The sequence below is a fragment of the Herpailurus yagouaroundi genome, unplaced genomic scaffold (genome assembly GCF_014898765.1).
Source record: "Herpailurus yagouaroundi ecotype Mexico unplaced genomic scaffold, PumYag 160, whole genome shotgun sequence".
NCBI classification, from domain to species: Eukaryota; Metazoa; Chordata; class Mammalia; order Carnivora; family Felidae; genus Herpailurus; species Herpailurus yagouaroundi.
Genome location: NW_024412401.1, coordinates 29,867,006 through 29,894,357, shown reverse-complemented (window position 1 = coordinate 29,894,357; position 27,352 = coordinate 29,867,006). Strand labels below are relative to the sequence as shown.

Sequence of the window (27,352 nt, the reverse complement as noted above, 5' to 3'; positions counted from 1 at the left end):
ATGTAGGTATAGATATACACATATACCTAAACATAGGTTATGAACTTTTCCTTTAGATTTTTCAATTTAAATGTCAGCTTTGGGGCAATTTTATGTGTGTGTGTGTGTGTGTGTGTGTGTGTGTGTGTTTGTGTATATGTGTGATGTAAATAGAATATTTATATTTCATTCACTGAACATTACTTAATATAGTATACGTTTCATCTACTTAACATCTTTTGTTTCAGTTTTGCAAACACTGAGAAAAAGGGATTGTAGGGAAGAAAGAAGCATTTCATCTCAAGCCTTCAGGAATTAGGTCTTAGCCTTGCACTGAAGAGTATTAACGTTAGTAATCCTACATTGGGTGTGGCTGATGTGCTTTGAGAGGACAATGGTAGCTCTCTGCTTAGCAGAGGGTGGGCCTCTCAACTGGAGAAACAGTTCTTGGAGAGCTAGCCAGGAAGCGGAAGGGAGGATGTATGCCTTTTCTGGAACTGGAAAACCCTTCAGTTTTGGTAGTAAACTTTTAAGGAAGGGAAGAGAAAGGGGTGAAATTTCTGAGAATTGTGAGGACGTGCTATGTGCCAGGCACTGCGTAAGACGCTCTGCACATGGCCTGTAATTCAGTGTCCTTGACAGTGCTGAGATACGTGCACATCATGAACTGCACTGCACAGTTGCGGAAATGGGGCATGGGGAATTGGAGTCATTTGCCCGGGGTTCAGTAGCCACCCCAGGTCCCCATAACCAGAGAAGAAGGGGCAGAGTGACAAGAGTCCTCAGAATCTTATTTCCATTCAGACTTTATAAAAGAAATGGGTTAACTACCAAATTTTAAGTTTTGAAAATGTACATTAAATTAACTTGGCATTTTTCTGCTACACAGTCCTGATCATGCCTTATCTTGTGGCCCTCATGGTAAGCACAAAAACACTTCACCTTTTCCGCCTTCCAGTTAAGATCTCTTGGTTTGTAAAAGTTTTCCTTACTGTAGGTTCTGTCGGGTCGACTTTTAAGGTGATAACCTTTAGTTATGATGTGAACCTGAAGTAAGGAAGTTAAAAAAAAAACAAAAGTGTCCTACTTGTTTTTGCTCATAATTACTTAATGGAAGGACCAATTGTTAACGTAATCTGTGAGTTGCGTCAAGGAGACCTACTTGAGTATAGTGGTGAAGGGCCCATCCGAGGACTGGGAGTCGGGGAAAGCGGACCCTGGTGACCAAGCCGTTCTAGGGGAGCTCGTGAGTCGGGCTGGACAAATTCTTTCTTAGAACCCTTAGACAGATTTTATCAGAAACACACATTCAGGATTATGCTTGGACATGATGATCGTCATGATTATATGAACTTAATCTTCTGTATTTGGAGTTCTTTTTTTTTTTTTAATCTTTTTTAAACGTTTTAATTTACTTTTGAGGCAGAGAGAGACAGAGCATGAGCAGGGGAGGGGCAGAGAGAGAGGGAGACACAGAATCCGAAGCAGTCTCCAGGGTCTGAAATGTCAGCACAAAGCCTGATGTGGGACTCAAACTCAAGGACCGTGAGATCATGACCTGAGCCAAAGTCGGATGCTTAACCGACTGAGCCACCCACGCACCCCTGTATTTAGAGTTCTTTTTAGAGGAAACCCTTCCCCAGGCTGCTGTTTCTGAGATCATGATGAACTCCATCTACTTCAGGCTATTTTCCTTGCAGTGTGCGTTATGATTTCACAACATGCCCCTACAGAAGACAAATAGCAAAAAAGCCCAGCCTCCTCTAGACTAAAGGAGGTGTCTGATATTAAAGAAAATGGTGCCTATAGAAGCACCAAGGAAAGATGGATTTTCCCTGGAGACTTTTGTTTTTCTATTTAACAAATAAAAATGATGAAACTGGCCCTATATCCTTTTCTTTTTGGAAGCCTAAAAACCCAGAACCTAAATTTTAGGCTCCTCAGCTATTGGAATTTTGGCCTCGGAGTCTGTGCATCACTGTTCTTTCTTCTTTAGCTTAGGCTTGCTGCCCTAACTTACCTTTTCCTTGGGCCCAATTAATTATTTTCTTACATTCGTTGTGAAGCTAGGTGGGCTATAACAGCAATGAAATATACACAGGAGTAAATACAGAGATCTGGCTAAAAGTAGGCATAAAAATAAGCATTCTGTATTAAATTTGCAGTGTTACAAATAGTGCCGACTTGAGCAGAATGGGAGAATTTCTCCTTTCCATGCTTTTGCCAGCTTTCAACTTCAGTTTCTTCCTTTCTTGTGAGCCATTACAAACTTATTTCTTGAAGTCATTCTTCTGTTGTTCATCTTGCAGATTTGGGAATTTATGGTCAAAGTTGAATTGGACAGACACACATACACACACACACATCCCCAGCATGAGATATTTTTATCGATTGCATATCAACTAGTTTTAAATACATATTTCTACACTACTTAAAAGCATTCATCAAAGCATTAGTAATTCTTATCTGAAATAACTTGCAAACCTGCAGTTAGAATAATTTTAGTGTCTTTACTTTGGTTAGGAGCAGGTTTCTTGTGTTTTAAACTCAAGATGGTGAATGGTTTTAATTAACTTTATTTTCAATAGACATTTCAGGTTTACATTTGAACCTAGAAACAAAGTATTTTTTCTCATTGCAGACAGAACTAAACTATACATCTCCTGTCCTGAGCAAGGAACTGACTAAGGCCACAAAAACTTTGCTGGATAGTCTTGGGACTCTGGCCCAAGAGGTAAGTTGTGTCTTTCTAACACCAGGAGGCAGACCATCCACTATGGCTCTTTTCCACCCCGAGTTTGGCATAGAGGGTCCTTTTGATTTGAGTATCATGTGAAACATAAAAACAATTTTAGAAGCATCGGTGATCTTAAAAATTAACTGGTTTGAGCTCCTTACTTCAGAGATGAAGAAACCAAGATGCAGAGATGTTTCAGACCTAATTAGTTTGTGGCTAAAGTCCCGATACCTGGTCTAGAACTTTCTCTCATTGTTATTCTCTGCCCCTAGTTAATGACTCCTTGGTAAAGAGGATTATTCCCGTCATTATCCATGCGCTGCATTTGTCTTACCAAACGTTTCTCCGTATTTCTTTTCTAATAGTGAGGCCAGTCATTTTATGAACTATGTACCCCTCATTCAGACCTTTCCCTGTAAACACCTGGCCTCTAGATTCACCTTTGGGAATGTCCTTCCTTGACGAACATTAAGTTGAGTTTGCCTTTCGGGTCCACATATTGCCTGACCAATGTGTTAGACCAATCTTCTATTCACAAGATCAGGAGGCCTGTAGGTACTTGTAAAATCACTTACCCTTCCCTCTGCCTGCCAGCCGGTGTGTGCTTCACCTTAGTGACACCCAACCTTCTTTCAGATTAGACTTGGAGAGGAGGAGCGGGAGCCCAGTGTGTAAGGAGCTGAGCTGAGGGGTGGCGGTCAGAAGCAATCAGGCCTGAATGTCCAGGACATCAGACAGGAATAACCTTCTCAAACTTGGTCCAGCCTTATTTTGAGTTGCTTCTCTAAATCGTTTTTTGGTATTTGTTAAATTTTTTTTGAGTACCAAAATTTAGTTTCCTGAGAATAAAAGTATTGTATGTTCATTGTGGAGAATGCAGGATGTTTGGAAAAACAGAGATCAAACATGTGTCGACAGTTTGGCATATTGCTTTTAGTTCAGTTTTCTTTTTTCTTTGAATTCTGCTCATGGGTGTCTGACTGAAGAGCCTTGCATTTTGGGTCACTTTCAGGAGAAGTCCTTTCCAGCCTGCCATTTGTTCCTTTGGTTGTGAATGCTGGTGACCTTTCTGTGGGTGGAGAATCTGGGTCACCTGGTGTTCTTCCAGGAGGCAGAAAGAAAAACAGGAACTGACCTGTAAATCCATAGCCATTTCTCTACGGTCCTGTTGCAGACACTAACCTACACTGTACTACTTCCCTCCCGGCCTTCGAGCAAGCAGAGCAGAGACTATGATGTGGGAGGCTGTCTCTAAATTTTACCTTGGGTACAGTGTTTTCTCTTATATCCCAGGTCTGCCTTTTGTCTTGGGTAAGAAAACTAGTGGAAATCGTGATGTTCCCATTGCTGATGAGGCAGAAACTCTCCACCTGAGCAATATATTATTTTTCTTATCAGCTGCCTCCTTGTGCCCTGCTTGCTCCCTGGTCCAGGTCAAGCAAGGGCCACCCACGCCTCTCAGTGGCAACACCCTCAAGTCCCTGTGATCATGGATTACTTACTGTCTAACTTGATATTTCCCTGGGACAAATGGGAGAGAATAAGTAAATAAATGCACGTGTGTATCTGTTCAGTGTTTGGAAGGGAAGTTGGATGTTTTGACCAAAGCACAACCCTTGAAAGGAAAAGGAAAAGGGAGGTAACAATTTCTGAGGACCTCCCCTGATTCCTAGTTTCACCCAATTTCCCTGTATCATCTGCATGACAAATAGATCTTACTGTGCCCATTTTACAGATGGCACTGAGGCTCAGGAAAGTTGGACAACTTGCCCAGTCACTTGGTTAGTTAATTGGCAAAAACTGGGATTTGAACTCAGGACTGTTAGACTACAAATTGCACGTTCTTGCTGCTATAGCCTGTTTTTTGTGTGATGAGCTCTGATGGAAACTGGACTAGACTAGAAAGGATATCCTTCAAAGAAGGAAATCTGCAACAATAGGGCTGGCAATTGGGTAGAAATGGGGACTTTAGGAACTGGATGAGTGAGACCGGGCATGAGCTCCACATCTGAGTGACAGGGAAGGTGTGTCTGACAAGATTGGAAAGGCAGGGCAGGGAACCGCATCCCAGTTACCTACCAGGTGCCTGACACTGCTCGATGTCAGGGTCTCAGCAGTGAGCACACTGGCTTTCCTGTTCTCATGGAGCTTGCATGGTGGAAGATAGAAATAAACAGGAAGCATATGATGTGACAGCAGGCATACTGCAATGAAGAAAAATAAAGCAGGGTCAGAAAGATAGAGGGTGATGAGGTGTTGTTTTAAAGGTGGGGGTCATTAGAGAAGTCCTCTCTGATGAGGTGACACTTGAATGTGAAGAAGTGACCGTATGTTGTCCACCCCAAGCAGGAGGGGCCACAGATAACAAAGATGTTGATGAAAGGACCTGATTAAGGAATGTATTTAAAGACCCAGGAGGGAGTATGGTGTGGCCAGGACAGAATGAGCAGGTGAGAAGGTGCTCAGAGCTATGGTCAGAGAAGGAGTGGTGAGCACCTTGCAGGACTGGTAAGGCTGCATTTATGCCAAGCGAGATGAGAAGCTAGTGGAGGGTTTGGAGCAGAGGGTACATGACATGTCTTGGAGTATGAGACTGTTGACATTCTGCCTGTTCTATTGAGAAGAGACTAGGCAGGGGTCAAGGAAAAAGGGGCCATTGCAGTGTCTTGAGAAAGCGATCAGACAGCCATTGATTGACTCCACAGGTGATTATCTAACACCATCTTTTGTGGGCTGGAGGATGAATGGCCACCCTTCTCTGTGAGGAGGAGTGCTTCACAGAGGAAGTGTGGAGCCTGAGCTGAGGTGTAGAAGAATGAGTAGGAGTTTCCCCAAGACAGGTGCCCGGAAGAGCCACCAGTTTGGAATAACAGTCATTCTGGTGCCTCTGTCCAAAGATGTGCTGGTTTTATATGGGAAGAAATTTGTTCTTTCTGTTGGGGTATGGTGGACTGGTGGTAGTGAGGCAGCCTGTGAAAAGAGATATGAGTGGTTTTTACTTTCATTAAAAAATCTCCGGTGCTGTTCACCTCCCAACAAAAGGAGGTCTGGCTACCTCTGTCTTCCGGTTGATAGACCTCATCCGGGTTATGAAAAGATAAAGTAAGGAAAAGCTGGCCACCTAATTGTGTTCTTGTGGTATATGTCACACGCTCCCTCTTTGGAGGGAGAAATGTTTGTGACCTCTGACCTACTCCTAGAAGTGCCTGATTTCCCTTTCGAGGCAGAAGGCAAAGTCAGGATCTACAGCATCGAGGACCATGTTCCACAGAAGAACCAGGAGGCTCTGTGTGATACAAAACTGGGCCCATGGTATTGGAAGCTAGGCCTTCCACAGGCTGTGGGTGGGGCCCCTCAGCCTCTCCCCTCTGCCCTTTATGGCTCGGTCTTCTGGGTGCTGAGAACTTGTGACATTTCAAGGAAGATTTATTATGGATTTATTGTGAAATGTGTAGAAATGCAAAGTGCTTGATAAATATTTAATGATAAGAACAATTGGGCCGAGAACTTTACAAGGTGCTGGAGAACATTTGTATAAGAGACAAAGTGCTTGGGGTGTAAGTAACAGATGTCGTCCCTGGCTGCTGGGGCATCTGACTCCTCCCGTGCAGGGGCATTTCTTTGCAGGGCCTCCTCTTCTATTTCATGCAATTTACTCCTTTCCACACTCTGTTTAGCTTCATCTTGGTGAGAGGTTTGGCCCTCAGAGAAATGACTTTTCTAAGGCTGTAAGCTAATGAGACAGGGAGCTGGGATTCAGCCTTGGGTCTCCCACCTTATACTTGTTGTGTTCCCCGACACTTAACTGAGACCAGGATGGGGGATTCGCCACATAGTACCTTTTCTGTCAAGGGGCAGAGGCCTCCTCTCTTTCCACAGGGAAGTTTAAGGTGTTTTAGAAATGAGTCTGTGCTGGAGGGCGTGAGCAGTTCCTGATGGATGTATTTAAACACAGGGCTATTCAGGATAAGTATTCTCTTCTATAAACCAGAAGATAATCCAGAGGAAATAAAGCCCATCACCAGGGGTTTCACTGACTTCTAGCTTGTGCTTCTCTATCTTTAATTTGCATACCAGTCACCTGGGCATCTTGTGAAAATGCAGATTTGAATTGTAGTCAGATGGATCTAGATGTGCATTTCAGACAACCTCTCAGATAACTTTGCTGCTGGTCCCTGGACCACCGGTGGAGTTGCAAGATTCTGGCAATCCTATCACAAGACTAAGAGGTCAGGACTGAGATGTTCTGAGATGTGGCTTTGGAGAGGTCAAGAAAATAAGATGTTTCTTTCTCTCTGTTCCCCCAACCCTTGCTATGCCCTTTTCCCTCCCACTTGCCTCCCCCATCCCTGGCACCAGCTGTTCAGCATGAGCAGCTGGAGTGACATGCGGCAGGAGGTGATGTTCCTGACCAGTGTGAACAGCTCCAGCTCCTCCACCCAGATCTACCAGGCTGTGTCCCGCATTGTGTGTGGCCATCCAGAGGGTGGGGGCTTGAAGATCAAGTCCCTCAACTGGTACGAGGACAACAACTACAAAGCCCTCTTTGGAGGCAACGGCACTGAGGAAGATGCTGGCACCTTTTATGACAATTCTACAAGTGAGTGTCTGTGCAGATGGCAGTCCTGGCCCCAGCCCCCACTTAGTTTAGATTCAATCCTGTGTCCCTCCTTCCTCGTGCTTACCCTTATCCTCTGACCCAGTGCTGGATGTTTAGGAGTCTGTTTGCCCACCAGACGGAGCTCCTAGAGGAGTCTTTTCCTTATCAGTTGACTGTCCTCACTTCTTTGAATGGGGCCTGGCACATCTCAGGTACATAGTGTGTTTATCAAATGCATGAGAGATTGAAAGCCAACCTCCCCAGTTTCCTGGGGGATGGAGGAAGGGAGTTCCCAGAGAAATCAAGGGTCTTCTTTTTCTTTCCCCTCCCTTTCACAGGCATGCTTTGTAATAAAAACTTTAAAATAACAGAATAACAGCCATAAGAGCTAACATTTAGGAAATCTTTCCTATGTACTGGGCATTCTATTGAAATTATCTCATTTAACCCTTACAGTAACCCTGCAAGGAACATTGTGTAACCCCACGTTTTATAGGCTCAGAGAGGTTAAGTGACTCAGTCAAAGCCACACCATAGCTAATCCACAAGAGCCCATGTTAAGCCCAGATCTGCCTGGCCCCGTGCTTTTTTCTGGTAGACCACATGGCCTCTGAAAAAGCTGTTAATGGTGGTGTGTGTGTGTACCATCAACCTCAGGCATTTGGTCTGCTCTTTGTTTTTGCTTCTTAGCTGCACGGTGGTGTTAAAGAACCTTGTAACTCCATATCCCTTTCTCGCACTTGGGCGGTTTTGTGATGATGTGTGTTCTGTGCCTGGTGGCAGCATGGAACCAGTGTTACAGTTTTAGGCAGTGACATCCTTTTCCTTGAAAACATGATGCAAGTGAGCTTTTCTCCACTTCCAGCCACAGGTGTTTCTTTCAGACACTGAGCGAGGCAGCTTTTTGTGCATTACTGTAACACAAGAACTTTTTATTCTTCTCTGGAGCAAAGCACTCTAGACATCGCCAGTTGCTTTGCAAGCCTAATGGGATGGCATTATAGGCAATTTTTCTGAAATGCCATCCGCTCCACTCCCTCACTTGCAAGTCAACCCAAGGGAACTTCCATTTGCAAAGCAGATAGAACTGTGAGAAAATCCTTTTTTTTTTTTCTTTTTAAATTACATCCTCTTTGCGGCATGTAGAGGATCCTGGGTACCTAAAAGAACTCAGAATGAAATTAAAAAAAAAAAATCAAGAATCCTTCTGGATAATCAAGCCCTGCTGTCTATTATAACTTTGGATTTTCCAGTTAGAGGTTTTTATTACATTTATTACATATACTTGTGATGGGACCTATTAAAGGGAAATGTCTTATTTTTGCTTGAAAACTAAAATCTAAATCCAGCTCTCTGTTTTCAATGAAAACAAATTGACAAGGGCTAGCGTAAGAGTATGCATCTAGAGTTATGCAGGTGTGTGCATGGTGAAAACCTGTTTCTAGATCATCTCGGTTGTGAGTTATCCACCATCAGTGTTATAATAGACTCTGATTATTTGTAAGTATTGTCATAGGAGCTCTACAGATAACAACGGTTAATGCTCCCCACATCTCTGCCAAGTACATCATAACTTTATTTTTACAGAGGAGCAAACTGAGGCTCAGGCAAGTGAAGTTATTTGTTACATAGCTATTAAGTGGTGGAGCAGAGATTTGAACCCAGGACTGTCTGGCTAGCTCCAAAGCCCTTGTTCCTATAAGTATATGACCATACATATGCATATCTGCCTTTGTCTTCTTCATAGCCCCTTATTGCAATGATTTGATGAAGAATCTGGAGTCCAGTCCTCTTTCCCGCATCATATGGAAAGCTCTAAAGCCTCTGCTTATTGGGAAGATCCTATATACACCTGACACTCCAGCCACAAGGCAGGTGATGGCTGAGGTAAGCTGCCTGGGCCCAGAAGTCCCTCTCCAGAATCCTCCTAGAATTTATGGGCAAAAAGGTATAGGTGGCTTCAAATGGATTATATCGAGGAAACTCGGGGCTATTCTGGGGTTTCCAAAGAGTGAGAACCCCAAGTGTGACCCAGGCCAGAGCTGACTATGGAGGGCCAGCTCTCCAACCTTGGGTATTTGAATCATAGCTGCAGGTAGATTCTTCTTGGGTGTGGGAAAGACTGGAAATAGTGATGGAGCATCTTGTCAGAGGGCAGCTGCGTATCTCATGGTTCTGCCTCTCCTTTTCTGTTGCCCCTACTTGCTACGTGGCTCCAGGTGAATAAGACCTTTCAGGAACTGGCTGTGTTTCATGATTTGGAAGGCATGTGGGAAGAGCTCAGCCCTAAGATCTGGACCTTCATGGAGAGTAACCCAGAAATGGACCTTGTTCGGGTGAGTATCCCTCTGGTTCCTGTGTGCCTGCTTGATGCTAGAGAGGTGAGTTTCTGGTCACTTTCCTAGAGGTGACTGAGGTGAGAATTCTTATTTTTAACCAGTATAGAGGTATTAAGCATAGCCCAAGCTGCAGGTGATGATGCACAGATAACACTGTCGTATGCATATCAGCATCAATGTGCCCGGTGGTCAAAAATCAGTTTTCCAAGAAGCTGAGCGAGGGTTGGTATTGGTGATTGTAGGACCTTGAGTTTTTCATTTCTTCTAAAGCTAACCATGGCATCTTACTTAGCTTTCCTATATCTTGGTGTAGGTCTTGACAGAGGTGTGGGGGCAAAGCCTGGTCTGACCTCTAGACTGGGCTGAGATGCTCGCTCCCAAGGTGTTGTGTGAGTGCAGAACAGGGTTAAGGTGTGGAGGGGAATTGCACTTAGTGCTTCCGAGCCACTTGAAAGGGATAAGTACTCTAGAGACAATTGGATTCAAAAGCAGAGGAGTCTGAGCAAGAGCAGAATGTTTCCTTTGTTTGAGCCTGAGTGCCGCTTAATCACATCATCCCTGTCTTGGGCTGAGTCAGAGAATCATTAGACTATTTCCTATCTCCACCGTGAGGGAGGCCTCTTTTTTTTGTTTCTACTGCCATTAAGAAGCAGGAATGGATTTTACCAGGTTTCTTATCTTGACACCTCATTGATCAGAGGGGCAGCTGAGTTTTAGAGGTGGTACCTGAAAGGTACTCTCCCTTGATGCCCTGGGTGGGGGGACAATACCCAGGCTGCCTTCCAGCGATGGGAAAGCTGGAGTCATCTTTGTTGCTCTAGTGTTGTTACATATTCAGAATTCTTAAATTGGGGCCTTTAAAAACTAAGGGACTGGGGCGCCTGGGTGGCTCAGTCGGTTAAGCATCCGACTTCAGCTCAAGTCATGACCTCACAGTCCGTGAGTTCGAGCCCTGCGTTGGGCTCTGTGCTGAGAGCTCGGAGCCTGGAGCCTGCTTCAGATTCTGTGTCTCCCTTCTTCTGACCCTCCCCCATTCATGCTCTCTCTCTGTCTCAAAAATAAATAAACATTAAAAAAACAAAAACAAAAAACTAAGGGACTTGGGTGAGAAAAAAAAAGAATAATTTGTATGGATCTATGGATTATTGCTGACTCACAGTAACAACTCCTGCTCTTCAAGGATGGATCTCTGTTGGGCTCCAGTCTCTCCTGTAAAAGGGATTACATGATCCAGCCACTCACAGCACCATAGACATAGATGTGGTCTCTCACCTCTTCTTCCTGGTCCTGTCCTTTGAATCGAGACTTTTATTTGTTGGATGTCTTTCCTTTTGCGTCTCAGAAGATTATGAGGGGCCCTGTTGAAGGGACTCCATGAGTTTTAGTCTGTAGGCAGATGGATGCTTCCCCACTCGATTGATGGATTGATTTAAACGTGTTTTTTTTTTTTTTTAAGATTTTATTTTATTTTTGTAAGTAATCTCTATGCATAGTGTGGAGCTTGAACTCGCTACCCAATGATGAAGAATCATGTGTTCTACTGACTGAGCCAGCCTGGCATCCCTGATCTTAAAAGTTTTTCATATAAGTATAATATATATTATTAGATGGAGAGTTTGGCATGGATGTTTCAGCAACTCACAGACTCCCAGTTCTGAGAAGACAAAACACTTGTAAACATGGCCATGGCATTCGTTAGGGATTCTGCTGGGAGAACACAGGATGTACAATAGGAAATGTAGGAACTGTGGATGGGGAGAAAGTCGTGGCGTGTGAATTGGAAGACCTTGTGTGTAAATCCAAGAACTTTTACTTTAAGCTCTGAGGGACTGTGGACAGGTTTTAAGCAGGAGAGACGTAGATACATTAATCTGATGTGATAGGTGGATTGAAGTGTGGAAACGTGGAAGGCAGAGACCAGAGTGGAGACCATCTAAGTGGGTGGCCAAGGCATGAGCAGGAGGTGAAGCCTGATAGCTGCTTGATTGTGGAGGGGGAAAGATTTCTAGCTGGTGGATGGTGGGTATGTCCAATATACCACTGGGTACTGAGGCCCGGAGTGCAGAGAGGTGGTTAAGCTGCCAACTGAGGGACTCCTCAGCCTGTGGGTGGAAGTTGAAGGAGCCTCCTCATCTCCTTTCTTCTCTCTCTTAAGGAGTGTGTGTCTGACTCCACAAACTTGGGCTGCTCAGTCCTCTGTACCCTCCTCATGTCTGGTATGTGAGGTGGTGCCTGAGGCTTCTGCTTCTTTTGGAGTAGCTCTTGTCTGTCTTTTTTCAGCTTTACTGAAGGATAATTGACAAATAAAAATCATATATATTTAGGCTCTGCAGTATGTTTTGATATAGTAGATGTTGCAAACTGATCCTCACAATCAAGCTAATTAATGTATCCTCACCTCACAAAGTAACCACATAGCACATTTCATATACAGTACAGTGTTGTTAACCGCCGTCATCCTGCTGTGCACCAGATCTCCAGAACTTACTCATATTGCATAACTGAAACTTTGTACCCTTTGACCTACCCATTTCCTTCTAAGTGTCTTGTCTTCTCAGAACTGGGAGTCTGTGAGTTGCTGAAACATCCATGCCAAACTCTCCATCTAATAATATATATTATACTCACATTAAAAACTTTTTTTTTAAATGTTTTTATTTATTTTTGAGACAGAGAGAGACCGAGCATGAGCAGGGGAGGGGCAGAGAGAGAGGGAGACACAGAATCCGAAGCAGGCTCCAGGCTCTGAGCCGTCAGCCCAGAGCCTGACGCGGGGCTCGAACTCACGGACCTTGAGATCATGACCTGAGCTGAAGTCAGATGCTTAACTGACTGAGCCACCCAGGCGCCCCCATTAAAAACTTTTTAAATCAGCCTCTGGCAACCACCATTCTACTTTGTGGTAGCTCTTATCTTTCCACTGTTTCCAGCTCTGTCTACATGCACTGTATCACCTCCCATGCCTCCCCCTCCCCGACCCCAGATCTGGAGGCAGGCACTTCTGTTTTGAGTCATAGACGCACTGACACTAAATTGTTCTCCTTTCTGAGCTGCTCTTTGCCTCCTTCATCTCAAGGCCCTGCTTCCTCCCTGGCTACCGCCCCTAAGGGTGATCTTAGGTCTCTGGGTCCTCTCAAATACCCTAGAATGGCCATGTGATCAGTGCTCTCACTGGGCATATCTTTCTGGTCTTGCCTCCTGAACCATGTGCTCAGAAGCCACACAGGGTAGGGCAGGCCTCACCCCAAATGCCATGTGTCTTTATTCTGCTCTTACTTGTTCAAGTCTCCGAATAAAGTCATGCAGAATTTGTAACGCATACCCCTGTGAACTGTGAGGTAAAAACCTGTATCTATTATGTTAACAAAAATACTTACATATCTTACTGATGACAGTATAAATTTTAATTCCCTATAGGAAAGCAATTTGGAATGAAAACTGGAAGAACCATAAAAAAAGTGCAGGATAGCACTCCATTCCATACACCCTCAGGGATGTATCCTGTGGAAATAATTTTATTTATTTATTTATTTATTTATTTATTTATTTATTTATTTTCAACGTTTATTTATTTTTGGGACAGAGAGAGACAGAGCATGAACGGGGGAGGGGCAGAGAGAGAGGGAGACACAGAATCGGAAACAGGCTCCAGGCTCTAGGCTCTGAGCCATCAGCCCAGAGCCCGACGCGGGGCTCGAACTCACGGACCGCGAGATCGTGACCTGGCTGAAGTCGGACGCTTAACCGACTGCGCCACCCAGGCGCCCCCTGTGGAAATAATTTTAAAGAAAAAAGTCACTGTATGAGAGGAAGTGTTATTGCTATAATAATTGTTATTGTGAGAAATTAGAAATAGGCTAAATTCTTAGCAGTATGGGAATAGTTAATGAAATTATAGTATATATACTCCATAGAACCGTTATGTTCCCATTAAAATAATAAATATGAAGCCACATGGGGGGAAAACTTAAACTGTTAGTGAAAGTAAGAGTGACTTAAAAAGTAGCAGTGTTTGGCTCCTTAGAGATTCCATTTCAGTGGATCCAGAGTTTCATCTTCCCTCACAAAGCTGTGACAGTAGTTGTACCCACTTCTCCTTTTCCGTGAGCTGAGTTTGGAGCTGACTCATTTTTCTGGATGCACTGTGCAGGCTTCTGCCCCAGCCCTCTGGATCTACTGGTTGAACACCAGAGTGGTTTGTCTTTCTCTTCCATGTTGACCCACATGGGAAACCAACCAGCTAGGGAACGAGAAATGGAAGACAGGTCTCTTTTGCATCACCACCCACGCATCCAGCAGTTTTACTTGGTTCTACAGTGGCAGCCTCCCCCCAGACTAAACAGCACAAGTGCATTTGTCTTATTCAGTCTAGAGATAAGGTCATTATGAAGAGTCATCAGCTTGAGTCTCAAAAGAAGATGACGATATAGTGCAGGGGGAAGATTTGGTAGAATCAGAGTCCATGTTTCATACCATGGCTTTGCTACCAAAGTAGTTGTGTGAACTTAGGTTAGGGACTTGAACTTCTGAACTTGTTTTCCCATCTGTAAAAATGGGAACTTTTAGACAGATCTTCCTCATGGAGTTGTGTGAGGTAAAGCTTATAAATCTAATATAAAAAATGTACAGAGTAACTATGATCATTGTTGTTACTGTAGTTGATCTGTTAGGCTAGGCTGGAAACATATGGACACTAGATCCAGACTCGTCTGACTCTGAGTCTCACTTCCATGCCTGTTAGCATTGTGACTCAGCCTTGGTTAAAATCATACTCCCCCCCCACCCCCAACCTCCATATTCTCACCTGTAACATGGGAACACTATTTCTACCTTACAGTTTTCTATGAAGATGAAAAAAAAAAAAAAAAGACAACATATGTGAAAAGGTTAGGTTTTGTAAATCCTATAAGACTTAGTATCTAGATTTAGTTGGTGTTTATTGCTTGTATTTTCTCATTGGAACGACAGACACTGTTGGGCAGCAGAAGCAATGACCACTTTTGGGAACAGCAATTAGATGGCTTAGATTGGACCGCTAAAGACATCCTGGCATTTTTGGCCAAGCACCCAGAGGATGTCCAGTCTGCCAATGGCTCTGTATACACCTGGAGAGAAGCCTTCAATGAGACCAACCAGGCAATTCAGACCATCTCTCGTTTCATGGAGGTGAGGATATGATCCATGGATCATTTGGAAAAGTCTTTGGCTTCTTTCTCTGAGATGGTCCAATGAGGTTTGGATTGGAAGAAAGTTGAGAAATAATGTCTAGTCTTATTTCCAGTAGTATCCCTCAAACCTAATACAGGGCTCGGTGTACAAAAGGCACTCAATAAAAGTTGAATGACTGAACGTGTGAACAAAACAGACCTAACTCTAGCTTTATTCTATCTCCCTCAAGAGTGTTTTTGTCCATCGTCTTGTAAGTTTTCTGGAGCTTTTGTAGCTCAAAACCTAATGACAAGAAAACATGCCCTTAAAAAGGCATTATTTATTAAATTTATATAAAATCTAATAGGATAGATTACATTTTAAAAATCTAGTTTTAAAAATTATGTGACTTAATAGGGACAAATAAGGTGTTTTTTGTGAGCGTGTGGCTTTTTGTTTTGTTTTTGTTTTGTGTTTTTGTTTTTGTTTTGTTTTGGTCTGTTTAATTGGTTAGTTACGATTCAGAATTGCCAAGAAGACCAAGGAAAATGAGGTATGATCATTGTTTCAACCTCTTTCCCTCCACAAAAATCAATATAAGTAACTTATCTCTAAGTACTTCCAGCATTACTCTTAAATTGCAGCTAAAAAACCAAAGACTCCATTCTCAGTTGAATATTAGAAAATGGCTTTGGAGAGGATGAGTGCATGGGGATAAAAATGGCTCGCAGTCAGCGTGTCCCTCTTAGGACAGAGTCTGCCTTGGCCACAGTGTATCATCCTGGCACCAGTGCTCTTATGAAGGCTGTTCCTCTTCCGTCAGTGTGTCAACCTGAACAAGCTCGAACCGATAGCAACAGAAGTCCGGCTCATCAACAAGTCCATGGAGCTGCTGGATGAGAGAAAGTTCTGGGCTGGGATCGTGTTCACCGGAATCACTCCTGGCAGTGTTGAGCTGCCCCATCATGTCAAGTACAAGATCCGAATGGATATCGACAATGTGGAGAGGACAAATAAAATCAAAGATGGGTGAGTTCAGTCCTGCCACACCAGCCAGTTTTGGGGAACGACAAGAGCAGTTATTATGACTAGAGGCACTTCAGTTTAACTAATAACTTGGTAGAAATTCCCCCCAAAAAACCCTCAAATTGGTGGCATGATTTTGGTGAAAGTGGCACATTCATTGCTGGAGACTGTTATTTCAAAGGTCATAAAATACCATCTTTTGATTCAGCATTCCCACTCAAGAGAAATAATCCCACGGCATTACATCAAGAGGAAAAAAAGAAAAAAGGCTTTAGGTTCCCTGCACTAGCATGATCCATTTTTACAAAAAAGGGCAAATAACTGAGGGTTGATGGGGGTGGGAGGGAGGGTAGGGTAGGTGATGGGCATTGAAGAGGGCATCTTTTGGGATGAGCACTGGGTGTTATATGGAAACTAATTTGACAATAAATTTCATATAATAAAAAAAAAGGGTCAAATAACCAGTATAAAAGGGAATGACTAAGCAAAATTTGGTATGTCCACTTAATGCAGTGTTAGGTAGCAAACGAGGGGGAGAAAACCAAACCAACAGGTGGTATGCCCACTCTGATTATATGTGTTTCAGCATAAGTGCACATGATCGCTAAGACCAGAAAATAAGATGCAAAAATGAATATAGTGGCTTTGTAATGGTGGCAGGATTGTGAGTGATTGGTTTTTAAAATTTTTTATAATTAATTTATTTTAAAATGGTTATTTATTTTGAGAGTGTGGGTGGGGGAGGGGCAGAGAGGGGGAGAGAGAGAATCCCAAGTAGGCTCCATGCTGTCAGCACAGAGCTGGACACAGGGATCGAGCTCATGAACCCTGAGATCATGACCTGAGCCAAAATCAAGAGTTGTACACTTAATTGACTAAGCCACCCAGGGGCCCCTGGCTTCTTTTGGTGTTAGGGTTCTAATGAATATTTGATTACCTGTGGTTTGGTTTTAGGTACTGGGACCCAGGTCCTCGGGCTGACCCCTTTGAGGATATGCGGTACGTCTGGGGGGGCTTTGCCTACTTGCAAGATGTGGTGGAACAGGCAATCATCAGGGTGCTGACTGGCACTGAGAAGAAAACTGGTGTTTATGTGCAGCAGATGCCGTACCCCTGTTATGTCGATGACATGTAAGTTACCATCTTCTTGTAACTGGTTAACTCAATCCCTAGAGAGAGTATATATGCAACATACATACACATATACACAAGCATGTGCATACATACCAAAGGAGATAGGATGCTTTGATTTTATTTGTTTTACATGCGTGCTGATTTGGTCAAGAAAATCTGTTTTGAAATTCAGTGAAGATTTTAGGAAATAAGATGCCAGATGGAGGTAGTTGACTGTTCCAGCCATATCACTGACATGAATATGCACATACTGGTAATCTCCCCCCTCCCCTTTTTTTTTTTTTTTTAATTTTTTTTTTCAACGTTTTTTATTTATTTATTTTTGGGACAGAGAGAGACAGAGCATGAACGGGGGAGGGGCAGAGAGAGAGGGAGACACAGAATCGGAAACAGGCTCCAGGCTCCGAGCCATCAGCCCAGAGCCTGACGCGGGGCTCGAACTCACGGACCGCGAGATCGTGACCTGGCTGAAGTCGGACGCTCAACCGACCGCGCCACCCAGGCGCCCCTCCCCTCCCCTTTTTTTAAATGTTTGTTTATTTTGAGAGAGAGGAGGGGCAGAGAGGAAGGGATAGAGAGAATCTCAAGCAGGCTCCATGCTGTCAGCACAGAGCCGGGCACAGGGCTCCATCTCATAAACCCGTGAGACCATGACCTGAACCGAAATCCAGAGTCAGACGCCTCACTGACTGAGCCACCCAGGTGTCCCTCCTTCCTTTTTTATCCATAGTTACCAGTACTTACATATACATTTTTTTATATTAAAAATTTTTTTTTATTTTTGAGAGAGAGACAGAGTATAAGTGGGGGAGGGGCAGAGAGAGGGGGAGACACAGAATCTGAAGCAGGCTCCAGGCTCCGAGCTGTCAGGTCAGAGCCTGATGCAGAGCTCGAATCCATGAACCATGAGGTCCTGACCTGAGCCGAAGTCAGATGCTTAACCAACTGAGCCACCCGGGTGCCCCCAGCACTTACATTTTTTTTTACAACCTTCCCGTTTTGGTTAAAGTTTGCTCAAAGAGCAAATTTAAAGTGTTGTGACAAACACATGCAGGCACATGCACACAGATACACATTCCCCAAACACAGAAACCGTGATCTAGACCCGTAAAGAGTGACTGCATATAAATTTGTCCACTCTCTCTTTATAAGTGGTGAATCACATTTTGAAACAATCCAAATAAGACTGAACAAGGCCTTTTTTATCTTAGACTTTAGGTAATCTTTTGGTACTTAGTCACTAAGCTGCCAAGACCTCGTGGGAACTGTGCGTTTGGATGTAATGATTTCTTGTAAGAAAGAACAGGCAGAGGTGTAGTTATTGCAGGCATCTGAGATATGTAATGTTTCTTCCAAGTTCTGGAAATTCTCTTATTCTCTGGTGTAACTGTGTAGAGATCAGAGTGCTAAAGGAGCGGGGAGCCTCTTCTTACGTTTGTTGTCTGCTTTGCATTGAGCAATGATTTCCTCATGTGGCTCCCTCTAGCTTTTTCCAAGTCATCCTGAATTATCTTGTATTTTACCTTCAGAAAGATTAGCCAGAGTTTTCCAAAGACCCCCCCACCCCCACACACTGCCCAACCCCTCATCTAAGATTTACTCTAGGAAGGATGTCTTAAGATGAGGACAGGATGGGAGCTTAATGCATTAAGGGCATTTGCCTGTTGTCACATAGCAGATAAGTGCATAAATAGTAAAGCTGGGACTTGAGCCTGGAGTTCCAGGGTCCAAAGTCTGTGTCCCTTTTACGTCACAGTACCGCATTTCCTATTCTAGTTTGGAATTTGAAATATTACTGACAAGAGCTGCCTGGAGTCTGTTTCTACATTATCTGTGATCAAACTTGTACAAGTCAAAAGTGAGATGACCTTGGAGATACGGAACTTTTGTGAGAGAAGGAGTTGGTTTTTTGTTTCTTTAGTACTTTAAAACAACCTGCATCTCGTAGTTACTTCGTGGCTAAAGCAGACCCCAAAGAAACTCCACTTGGTGGCACTCCGTTGGTTTGTCAGTATGTTGAGCTCCTCATGAAGCTTTGATAACCCGTACGTTTCACAGTCTGGAGGGTCTGCCCCTCGTGTGCTCCCTCTCGGGGCTTCCTCCCGCACGCAGGCTTGGGGACGCTGGCCTCTGAGCCTGATTCTCACTCCCCGTAATTCTCCTCCTCCCTTCCGTGGGGCCTCTAGCTTCCTGCGGGTGATGAGCCGGTCGATGCCTCTGTTCATGACGCTGGCCTGGATCTACTCCGTGGCTGTGATCATCAAGGGCATCGTGTATGAGAAGGAGGCGCGGCTGAAGGAGACCATGCGCATCATGGGCCTGGACAATGGCATCCTCTGGTTCAGCTGGTTCATCAGCAGCCTCATTCCTTTGCTCGTGAGCGCCGGCCTGCTGGTGGTCATCCTAAAAGTAAGGCTGCCACACCAGCCCCCTGCTGCCAGGGAGCTCCTGCACAGCCAACATCCGCTGTGTGAGGAGAAAAGCCAAGAGTATTTGGGAGGGAAGGGGTCATACGTGTCCATCTTTTGAAATTTCCTCGTTCTATATTCGGGAAGAGTGAGGCCCAAAAAGGGGCAATGACTTGCCCAGGGGTCAGCCCAGCTGGCTAGCGGCTGAGCAGGGCTAGAACCCAGGGATCTTGCTTCCCAGGTAGGTACACACTTACTGTGCCATGACATCTCCTTGGCAGGGGTCCAGGCAGCATCTGAGAGCTGTGCATTTCCTTAGGCGTATTGGGTAGTGATTCTGCCAGAATTTTAAAAAATTTTTTTTTTTCAACGTTTATTTATTTTTGGGACAGAGAGAGACAGAGCATGAACGGGGGAGGGGCAGAGGCAGAGGGAGACACAGAATCGGAAACAGGCTCCAGGCTCCGAGCCATCAGCCCAGAGCCTGACGCGGGGCTCGAACTCACGGACCGCGAGATCGTGACCTGGCTGAAGTCGGACGCTTAACCGACTGCGCCACCCAGGCGCCCCTCTGCCAGAATTTTTAAAAACCATAGTCTGAGAGATGCGTGTTATTGCAGCTTAGGTTTTTCTGGAAACAGAGGCTGAGAGTTTGGTGAATGGGTATTTATTAGGGATCAACATCTATGGGAGGGATGGGGAGTATGCAAGATTGAACAGAGAGAGGAGGCATGAAATGCAGTGCAGGACCAGCCCCACGGGCACTCTGGAGCATACACAGCTTGCTGGAATTGTTCCTTATTGAGCTGAAATACCCAGCCCCAAGGTCTCCCTCCTGACACCCCACGCCCCATACCCAGGCCCCTCAATCAATCATTGGAATGATGTGCCCCAGGGCCAGGCAGCTTTCTGTGGCTGTGACAGACCCAGAGGAGTTGACACCTAGTTGACCGCTGTCTGCTGTGACTGCCAGGCAACATGCTCCCCCTCCAAAGGGACTCTGGGCAGCGGTATTCTGTGCCCACCCCATATATTAATAGGTTTGTATACTAATTTTTTTTTCTTACAACCATTTGTTTTAAGGATGCATCATATAAAAATAAATGTTTTCAAAGTGAGGGGAGTGCAAAGGGATAGGAACTAACATTTAGTTGAATATTAGCTACTGTTAGTTACAAATGAGCACTTAGTGATTGCTAAGCACTGTTGAGAGCACATCACCTGTGCTTTCTAATTATACCTTCACTAACGCATTTAACCTGTAAGCAGATGAGGCCAAGGAAAGTTAAGGGCTTCACCGAGGTCACCCAACAGTAGGACAGAGCGGTGCTTTCTAAAATCAACCTCCTCTCATCATCTGATATCTGACTGCAAGGGTGGAGCTCCATGGTGGAGGCAGTGGTCCTGTGGCTGGTGGGTAAGAACTGCTCTGGGACCACATGCTGGCTGGTCCTGCTCAGATACACCCAGATGAACTGGGCAGAGAGAGACTTGAAAGGTCCAGTCCACAAGATTTGGATGATTGTGGGAATGCAGAACCCATGGCAGGTTACCAAGGGGGAATAGTAAGATTTCCTGGCCATTTTACATGGCTTTTGGAGGGGGAAGTCCTAGAATGCTGTCTCCCACAACTCTTTCTTTGTGCTGAGGGAGAGTCCTAGTCCTTATAAGAGGAGAAACCAGGTAGTGGTATTTCTTGGAGAAACAAAGAACAAAATTGTCCGTTGGGATGGGTCTGACTGAATCTCAGCCCTGGACTCCTCTATTCCTGCCTCTTCTGTGTGGTCTTGGGCTAGTCACCATCCTGCTAGTTCAGCCTCAGTTTCCTCATCAGAACAATGGGCAGTGCTGTTCCCCTATGTTATCTCTGAGATGTGTGAGTAAGCCCTGGCTTCTTCCCATAGATGGCGCAAGGATGTGCTTGCTTGTTGGGGCAGCACAGTTAATAGGTCTCTTCTTTCCCAGTTAGGAAACCTGCTGCCCTACAGCGACCCCAGCGTGGTGTTTGTCTTTCTGTCGGTGTTTGCTGTGGTGACCATCCTGCAGTGCTTCCTGATCAGCACACTCTTCTCCAGAGCCAACCTGGCGGCAGCCTGCGGGGGCATCATCTACTTCATGCTCTACCTGCCCTATGTCCTGTGCGTGGCGTGGCAAGACTATGTGGGCTTCACGCTCAAGATCTTCGTGGTGAGCAACCACCCTTGGGCAGGAGCTGCAGGCACAGCCGCAGGGTGTTTGTAGTCCAAGGCTGAGAACAGGAGAGGAGTGTGTGTGTGTCTGGGGGTGGGGGTCGGTGGGCATGGGGTGCAAGATTGCTGAGCCTTTGGGGCATCTTTGGAAGCATGAAATTCTAAAAGTTTTACGCTCCATCATGCATGCATTTCTGAAATGTGTGTGCATAATGAGCAGTTAAAAATAGAATGCTTTTATATGCTGTTAGTGAGCCCACTACCCTCAAGGGATCTGTAGGTGAATACTTCCATATCTTGTAATTGATCCATTTTGCAAATTCAAATTTCTCTGGGTGGAATTTACATTAGAAATAATAGAAAATGAGACACAAGGAGATGGATAAGTGACTTTTGCCTCCTTCTCACAGAGCCTGCTGTCTCCTGTGGCTTTTGGGTTTGGCTGTGAATACTTCGCCCTTTTTGAGGAGCAGGGCATTGGGGTGCAGTGGGACAACCTGTTTGAGAGCCCCATGGAGGAAGATGGCTTCAACCTCACCACGTCAGTCTCCATGATGCTGTTCGACACCTTTATCTATGGAGTGATGACGTGGTACATCGAGGCTGTCTTTCCAGGTACATGGGGCTTCCACACTGCTTTAGCCATCTGCTAGGGAAATGTAATTTCTAGCTGAAGAGCTCCCCTTGTTTGTGCTGGAATTTCTACAGAGCTCAGTGCTCCCTGGAAAGTGGCTAGGGCTTTAGACCCAAGGCAAGCCATCCAAGGAGAAGCAGCTGATGCTGAAAGTATAACTCTTGCTACTGACATAGCTCTCATTTCTCAAGCACTGTGCGCCAGGTGCTGTGCAAAATGTTAGGTATACTTTGGAATTTATCCTCACAAACCTCTTTTGCAAATGAGGGAACTGTGAATCAAAAAAGTACCTTGCCTGGCGACACACAGCTGGTAAGTGTTGGTCCTTGAGGACAAACCTGGTTGGGTAACACTGGGTCAGCTGATCCAGAAGATTCCTCCTTCTAGTGCTGGCCCAGTTCTCTAATTCTGTGTCCCCAGAATTCCCACCAGGAGACGTTCTTGTTGCCTGGAGTACTGCTTGTGAATAGTAAGAGATGTTGGCTCTAAGCCCTTACCTGTGATTCAATCAAATGAGCATTCATAAAAATTCATTTTCATACTTCCCTGAATAAATCTCCTTGACCAAGACCTGCCTTGGATACATTTTTATATAGATCAAATTCTGAGACAGTGAGGTTTAACATTTTCTGGTTCACCTGATTTTCCTCTAAGGGAGTGTATATGAAATGTTTATGACCTGTACCTGGGCTTCCGGCATGGAAGATGCAATTTTGTATCATACAGATCTGGATTCAGAGTCTGAGTTCTTAACTTACTGGCTGAGTGACCTTGGGTAGGCTACTTATCCCTCAGTGTCCACATCTATAAAATGGGGTTGATAACCTATCTCATGGGGTTGTTTGAGGATTCAGAGAGGTGTAGAATGTATGTTACATATAGTAGGTCTCAGCAAATATTAGCTCCCCCTACTGCCACCTCCATCCCAGTCTGTCCCATCTCCAGAAGCTGTGTCAAGGAGGGAGTAGTTCTGGCCGTGATACCTTGGGAATGCTAGCATGTTGCCAAGCATGTCTTACATCTTGTTTTTTATCTTTGCTTTCAGGCCAGTATGGAATACCCAGGCCCTGGTATTTTCCTTGCACCAAATCCTACTGGTTCGGTGAGGAAAGCGATGAGAAGAGCCACCCTGGTTCCAGCCAGAAGGGAATATCAGAAAGTAAGTGCTGCTGACCTGCCTGAGCACCACCCCCACCACCACTCCACCCCCGTGCTGTCAGGGGCAAAGGATGGCTTTTGCCCCTTAGAAAATGTAAAATCACTCTAGGGGTAGAGAAATCACATGCAGTGCATCTTTCCAAATTCTCCCATGCCAGTTGTGTCCAGTGCTGTTGTTGACTTATTGGGGAGTCGCCATCTGGTTCCCTGAGGGACATTGCCTTTGTTTTCTTGGCTTCTAGGAAAGAGGCCCTTGATCTCTATACTTCCACACATATACCTTCCTCCAACACACACTCTTCATGATAAATTAATAGCTAAGAAGAAGAGTTAAAGACAGCTGTCATTGTGGAACCATAACCTCGTTGCCTGCCTTGTCATAGTGATAGATATATGAACCTGTGTAGGCTGACACCAAGTGGCTGCCAGGGCTCAGTCTGTGCTTCTTGATATTCTCACCCCTCATTACCCAGAGCCCTAATCCTCTCCTGGCTCCTGACGGTAGGTGGAGGTGCCCACAGTTTAGCAAAAGCTCTGCCTTCTGGGCTGTTGGCTCAGGTTCTTGGAGAGAAAATATCTTTTGTGTTCAGTGTGGCTTCCTAAGTAGTTAGTCAGTCCCTTTTCTGCTGATCTCTTCTTTGCCTTCCCCTAGTTGCCAGTGGAAAAGTCTGACGTTCCTTAGCATGCACACTAGACAACTTACAACCCGCCTTGCCCACTGTCCCAGCCTCTTCTGCTGTTCCTCCTCTTCTTGCCCAACCTCCTGTCTACACCTAATTCTGAATCAATCACCTAGAACTGCTCACAGTCGCCAGGACATGTCATGCTCTCCCACATCGCCGTGCCTTTGTATGTGCTGTGTCCTCTCATGGATGATCCCTTTCTTTAACTTGCCTGCCCTCTAAATTACTACTCCTTCCTCAAGATCTAGTTTCATACCCCTTCCCCTGTGCAGTTTTTCTAGAGTCCTAGGTGGTCAGTCACTTCCTCTTCTGAGATCACATGACTCTGAAAAACAAACAAAAAGCCTTTTTATTTAAAATAATTACAGACTCATGGAAGTTGCAAAAAAACAGAATGGGGGTGGGAGACAGTTCCCTTGTGCCTTTCATTCAGTTTCCTCCAGTGGTAACACCTTGCATAACTATAGCACAGTATCAGAACCAGGAAACTGACATTGGTACAACTCCTAGATCTTCTTCAGATTGGACCAGTTTTACATGGACTCATTCGTGTGTGTATTTAGTTCTGTGCACTTTGTCACATGCAGATCCATGTAACCACTAGCTCTGTCAAGATGCAGAACTGTTCTGTGAACACAGACCCCCTCATTCTGCCTTTTGAAAGCCGTAGTCACCTCCACCTCCCTTCCTCCCCGGTCCCTGACACCTGCCGGCCACTAATCTGTTCTTCACTTGTACATTTTATTATTTCTAGAATGTGATCTAAATGGAACCATATAGTATGTAACATTTTGAGATTGACTCTTTGTCACTCAGCATAATTCCCCTGAGATCCATCCAAGTTGTGATGTGTATCAGTAGTTTGTTCCTTTTTATTGCTGTGAAGTGTTGCCCGGTCTGGCTATTGCTCAGTTCCATGGCATTTTTCGATGTGTTTTTTAAACAATTTTTAGCCTTCTATATTTTAGTTTTTTAAGTTTATTTTGTGAGAGGTGCACTGTTTATGAGCAGGGGGAGGGAGAGAGAGAGAGAGAGGGAGAGAAAATCCCAAGCAGGCTCCGTACTGATGTGGGAGCTTGATGCAGGGCTTAATCCATGAACCATGAGATCATCGTCTGAGTGGAAATGAAGACTTGGATAGTTAACCAACTGAGCTACCCAGGCACCCCAGCCTCGTATATTTTAAATGCTTGTTAAATCTTTTTCTCCCAATAGACTGTGAATTCTCCTTTATCAGTGAATTCCTATCACCAACACTACTGCCCAAATAGACCCTAAATAAATGTTAGTTCCCTGCTTGCCTGAGAAACCAGAAGTATCCAAGGACAGTTCTGAAAGACAGGCACATCCCCTCTGTCTTTGTGCTCCACTTGTCGGTATTTTCTGTGAGTTCATTCCCGTCTTCTGCATTCTGACAGTTTGCATGGAGGAGGAACCCACACACCTGAAGCTGGGCGTGTCCATTCAGAACTTGATGAAGGTTTACCGAGATGGCATGAAGGTGGCTGTTGATGGCCTGGCCTTGAATTTCTATGAGGGCCAGATTACCTCCTTCCTGGGCCACAATGGAGCTGGGAAGACCACCACCATGTAAGAAGAGGGTGCGGCTCTCAGAATCAGCCACAGGAAGGTTCTGTAGTGCAGTTAGAAATCCATACGTAAGGACGTTGCACTGGTCACTGGGGCAGAGGTAGAGCACATGAGGAGCTGATGAATGGCTCATATTACTTAATCACAAGAGTGAGTTCCCGGTGCTGATTTTTGCTAGATGTTCTTTCTTAAGAGTAAAACTGCCTGGGAGCCTCTTGATGACCTTTCCCATTGAGTTCTCAGAATTCTGCACTGTTGCTGGAACATGAGGTTGTGACAGCTCTCAGAAAGATTCTCTTGAACCAGTTTGGTTAGAACTCTGAAGCAGGAATGTGGGAAGAAAGATTTGATATGTTGGAGAGAAGTAGTGATTTCCAGGAGCTCTGTCGCTAAGGAGGTATGGCCAGACAGCTGGCTGTATGACTGCCCTCCCTGGGACCCATAGGGACCTATAAAGACCTTACAGTGGGCAGCCTCAGAAGGGAGCACGGGCCATAAACACCAGAGTTAGCCTCAGTGACTTTCAGTGTGGTCCCTCAACCATTGCTAAGGATATGTCTTTGGGGATAATGACCTTTTCCTATATGTCGTCGTAGTCTTTTTTTTTTTCTTTCTTTTTTTATTAATGCAAAATCAATATATGAACATGGCAGATTATATTTATTTATTTTCATATTTTCAGTTTTTTTAATGTTTATTTTTGAGAGAGAGAGAGAGACAGAGCACAAGCAGGGGAGAGACAGAGAAAGGGGAAGACATAGAATCCAAATCAAACTCTAGGCTCTAAGCTGACAGTACAGAGCCCAATGCGGGGCTCAAACTCATGAGCTGTGAGATCATGACCTGAGCTTAAGTCAGACACTTAACCGACTGAGCCGCCCAGGCTCAGATAATTTTTAAAAGGCGTGCAAAAGTCATACTGCCTAACACAAAAATGATTTTTATCTTTGAATAACTTGTTCTGGTTTGTCCATTTCTCATGGATATGATTTTAGACTTACAAAATATTTGTTTCAAACTGTACTTCCTTTTTCAAAAAATTTTTAAAGGTTATTATATTGAGAGGGGAAGCATGAGTGTGTGCACAAGCAGGGGAGGGGCAGAGGGAGGAAGGAGAGACAGAATCCCAAGCAGGCTCCACACCGTCAGCACAGAGCCGAATGTGGGGCTTGAACTCACGGACTGTGAGATCATGTCCTGAGCTGAGATCTAGAGTTGGACGCTTAACTGACCGTGCCACCTGGGCACCCCTCAAATTGTACTTTCCACTGCAAATTGGAATCTTCATTGAAAAACACTTCTCTTGATAGTGCTGTTTCCAACACATAGTCTCACTCCTAGTTCACTAAAGCAAAGACTTCTTTGCTTTGTGCAGGGCAGCTAGGGTCTGTTAGGAAGGAATGGGGGTGTGGGATGGTTGCTACCTCTGCCGTAGCTGTCCTGACTCTGCAGCCTGGCCTGGAGCATTTCGGAGGAGAGGGGTTAACACTGACTCTTGCACTTGGAAATTTGTGTCCTCAGGTCAATCCTGACGGGGTTGTTCCCTCCCACCTCGGGCACTGCCTACATCCTGGGAAAAGACATTCGCTTTGAGATGAGCACCATCCGGCAGAACCTGGGGGTCTGTCCCCAGCACAATGTGCTGTTTGACATGTGAGTACCAGCAGCACTGTGAGAAGGAAGCCCTCTCTGGATGTGTGTGTCCTGAGTCATGGGTGGAGTGGGAC

At 44.9% G+C, this 27,352-nt stretch overlaps 1 protein-coding gene across 4 annotated transcripts in view; it reads left to right on the top strand.

The window, feature by feature from the left end:
* LOC121034775 (phospholipid-transporting ATPase ABCA1) overlaps positions 1-27,352 on the top strand; it is a 133,763-nt gene that overhangs the window by 66,946 nt on the left and 39,465 nt on the right. For all 4 annotated transcript variants that reach the window (XM_040481868.1, XM_040481866.1, XM_040481865.1 and 1 more), the window contains exons 8-20: positions 2,621-2,713; positions 7,076-7,316; positions 9,064-9,203; positions 9,536-9,652; positions 14,624-14,821; positions 15,627-15,832; positions 16,784-16,960; positions 19,150-19,372; positions 21,337-21,558; positions 21,971-22,175; positions 23,240-23,353; positions 25,454-25,625; positions 27,147-27,278. In XM_040481868.1, coding sequence (XP_040337802.1) covers positions 2,621-2,713; positions 7,076-7,316; positions 9,064-9,203; positions 9,536-9,652; positions 14,624-14,821; positions 15,627-15,832; positions 16,784-16,960; positions 19,150-19,372; positions 21,337-21,558; positions 21,971-22,175; positions 23,240-23,353; positions 25,454-25,625; positions 27,147-27,278 — 2,240 coding nt within the window. The remainder of the gene's footprint in view (positions 1-2,620; positions 2,714-7,075; positions 7,317-9,063; positions 9,204-9,535; positions 9,653-14,623; positions 14,822-15,626; positions 15,833-16,783; positions 16,961-19,149; positions 19,373-21,336; positions 21,559-21,970; positions 22,176-23,239; positions 23,354-25,453; positions 25,626-27,146; positions 27,279-27,352) is intronic.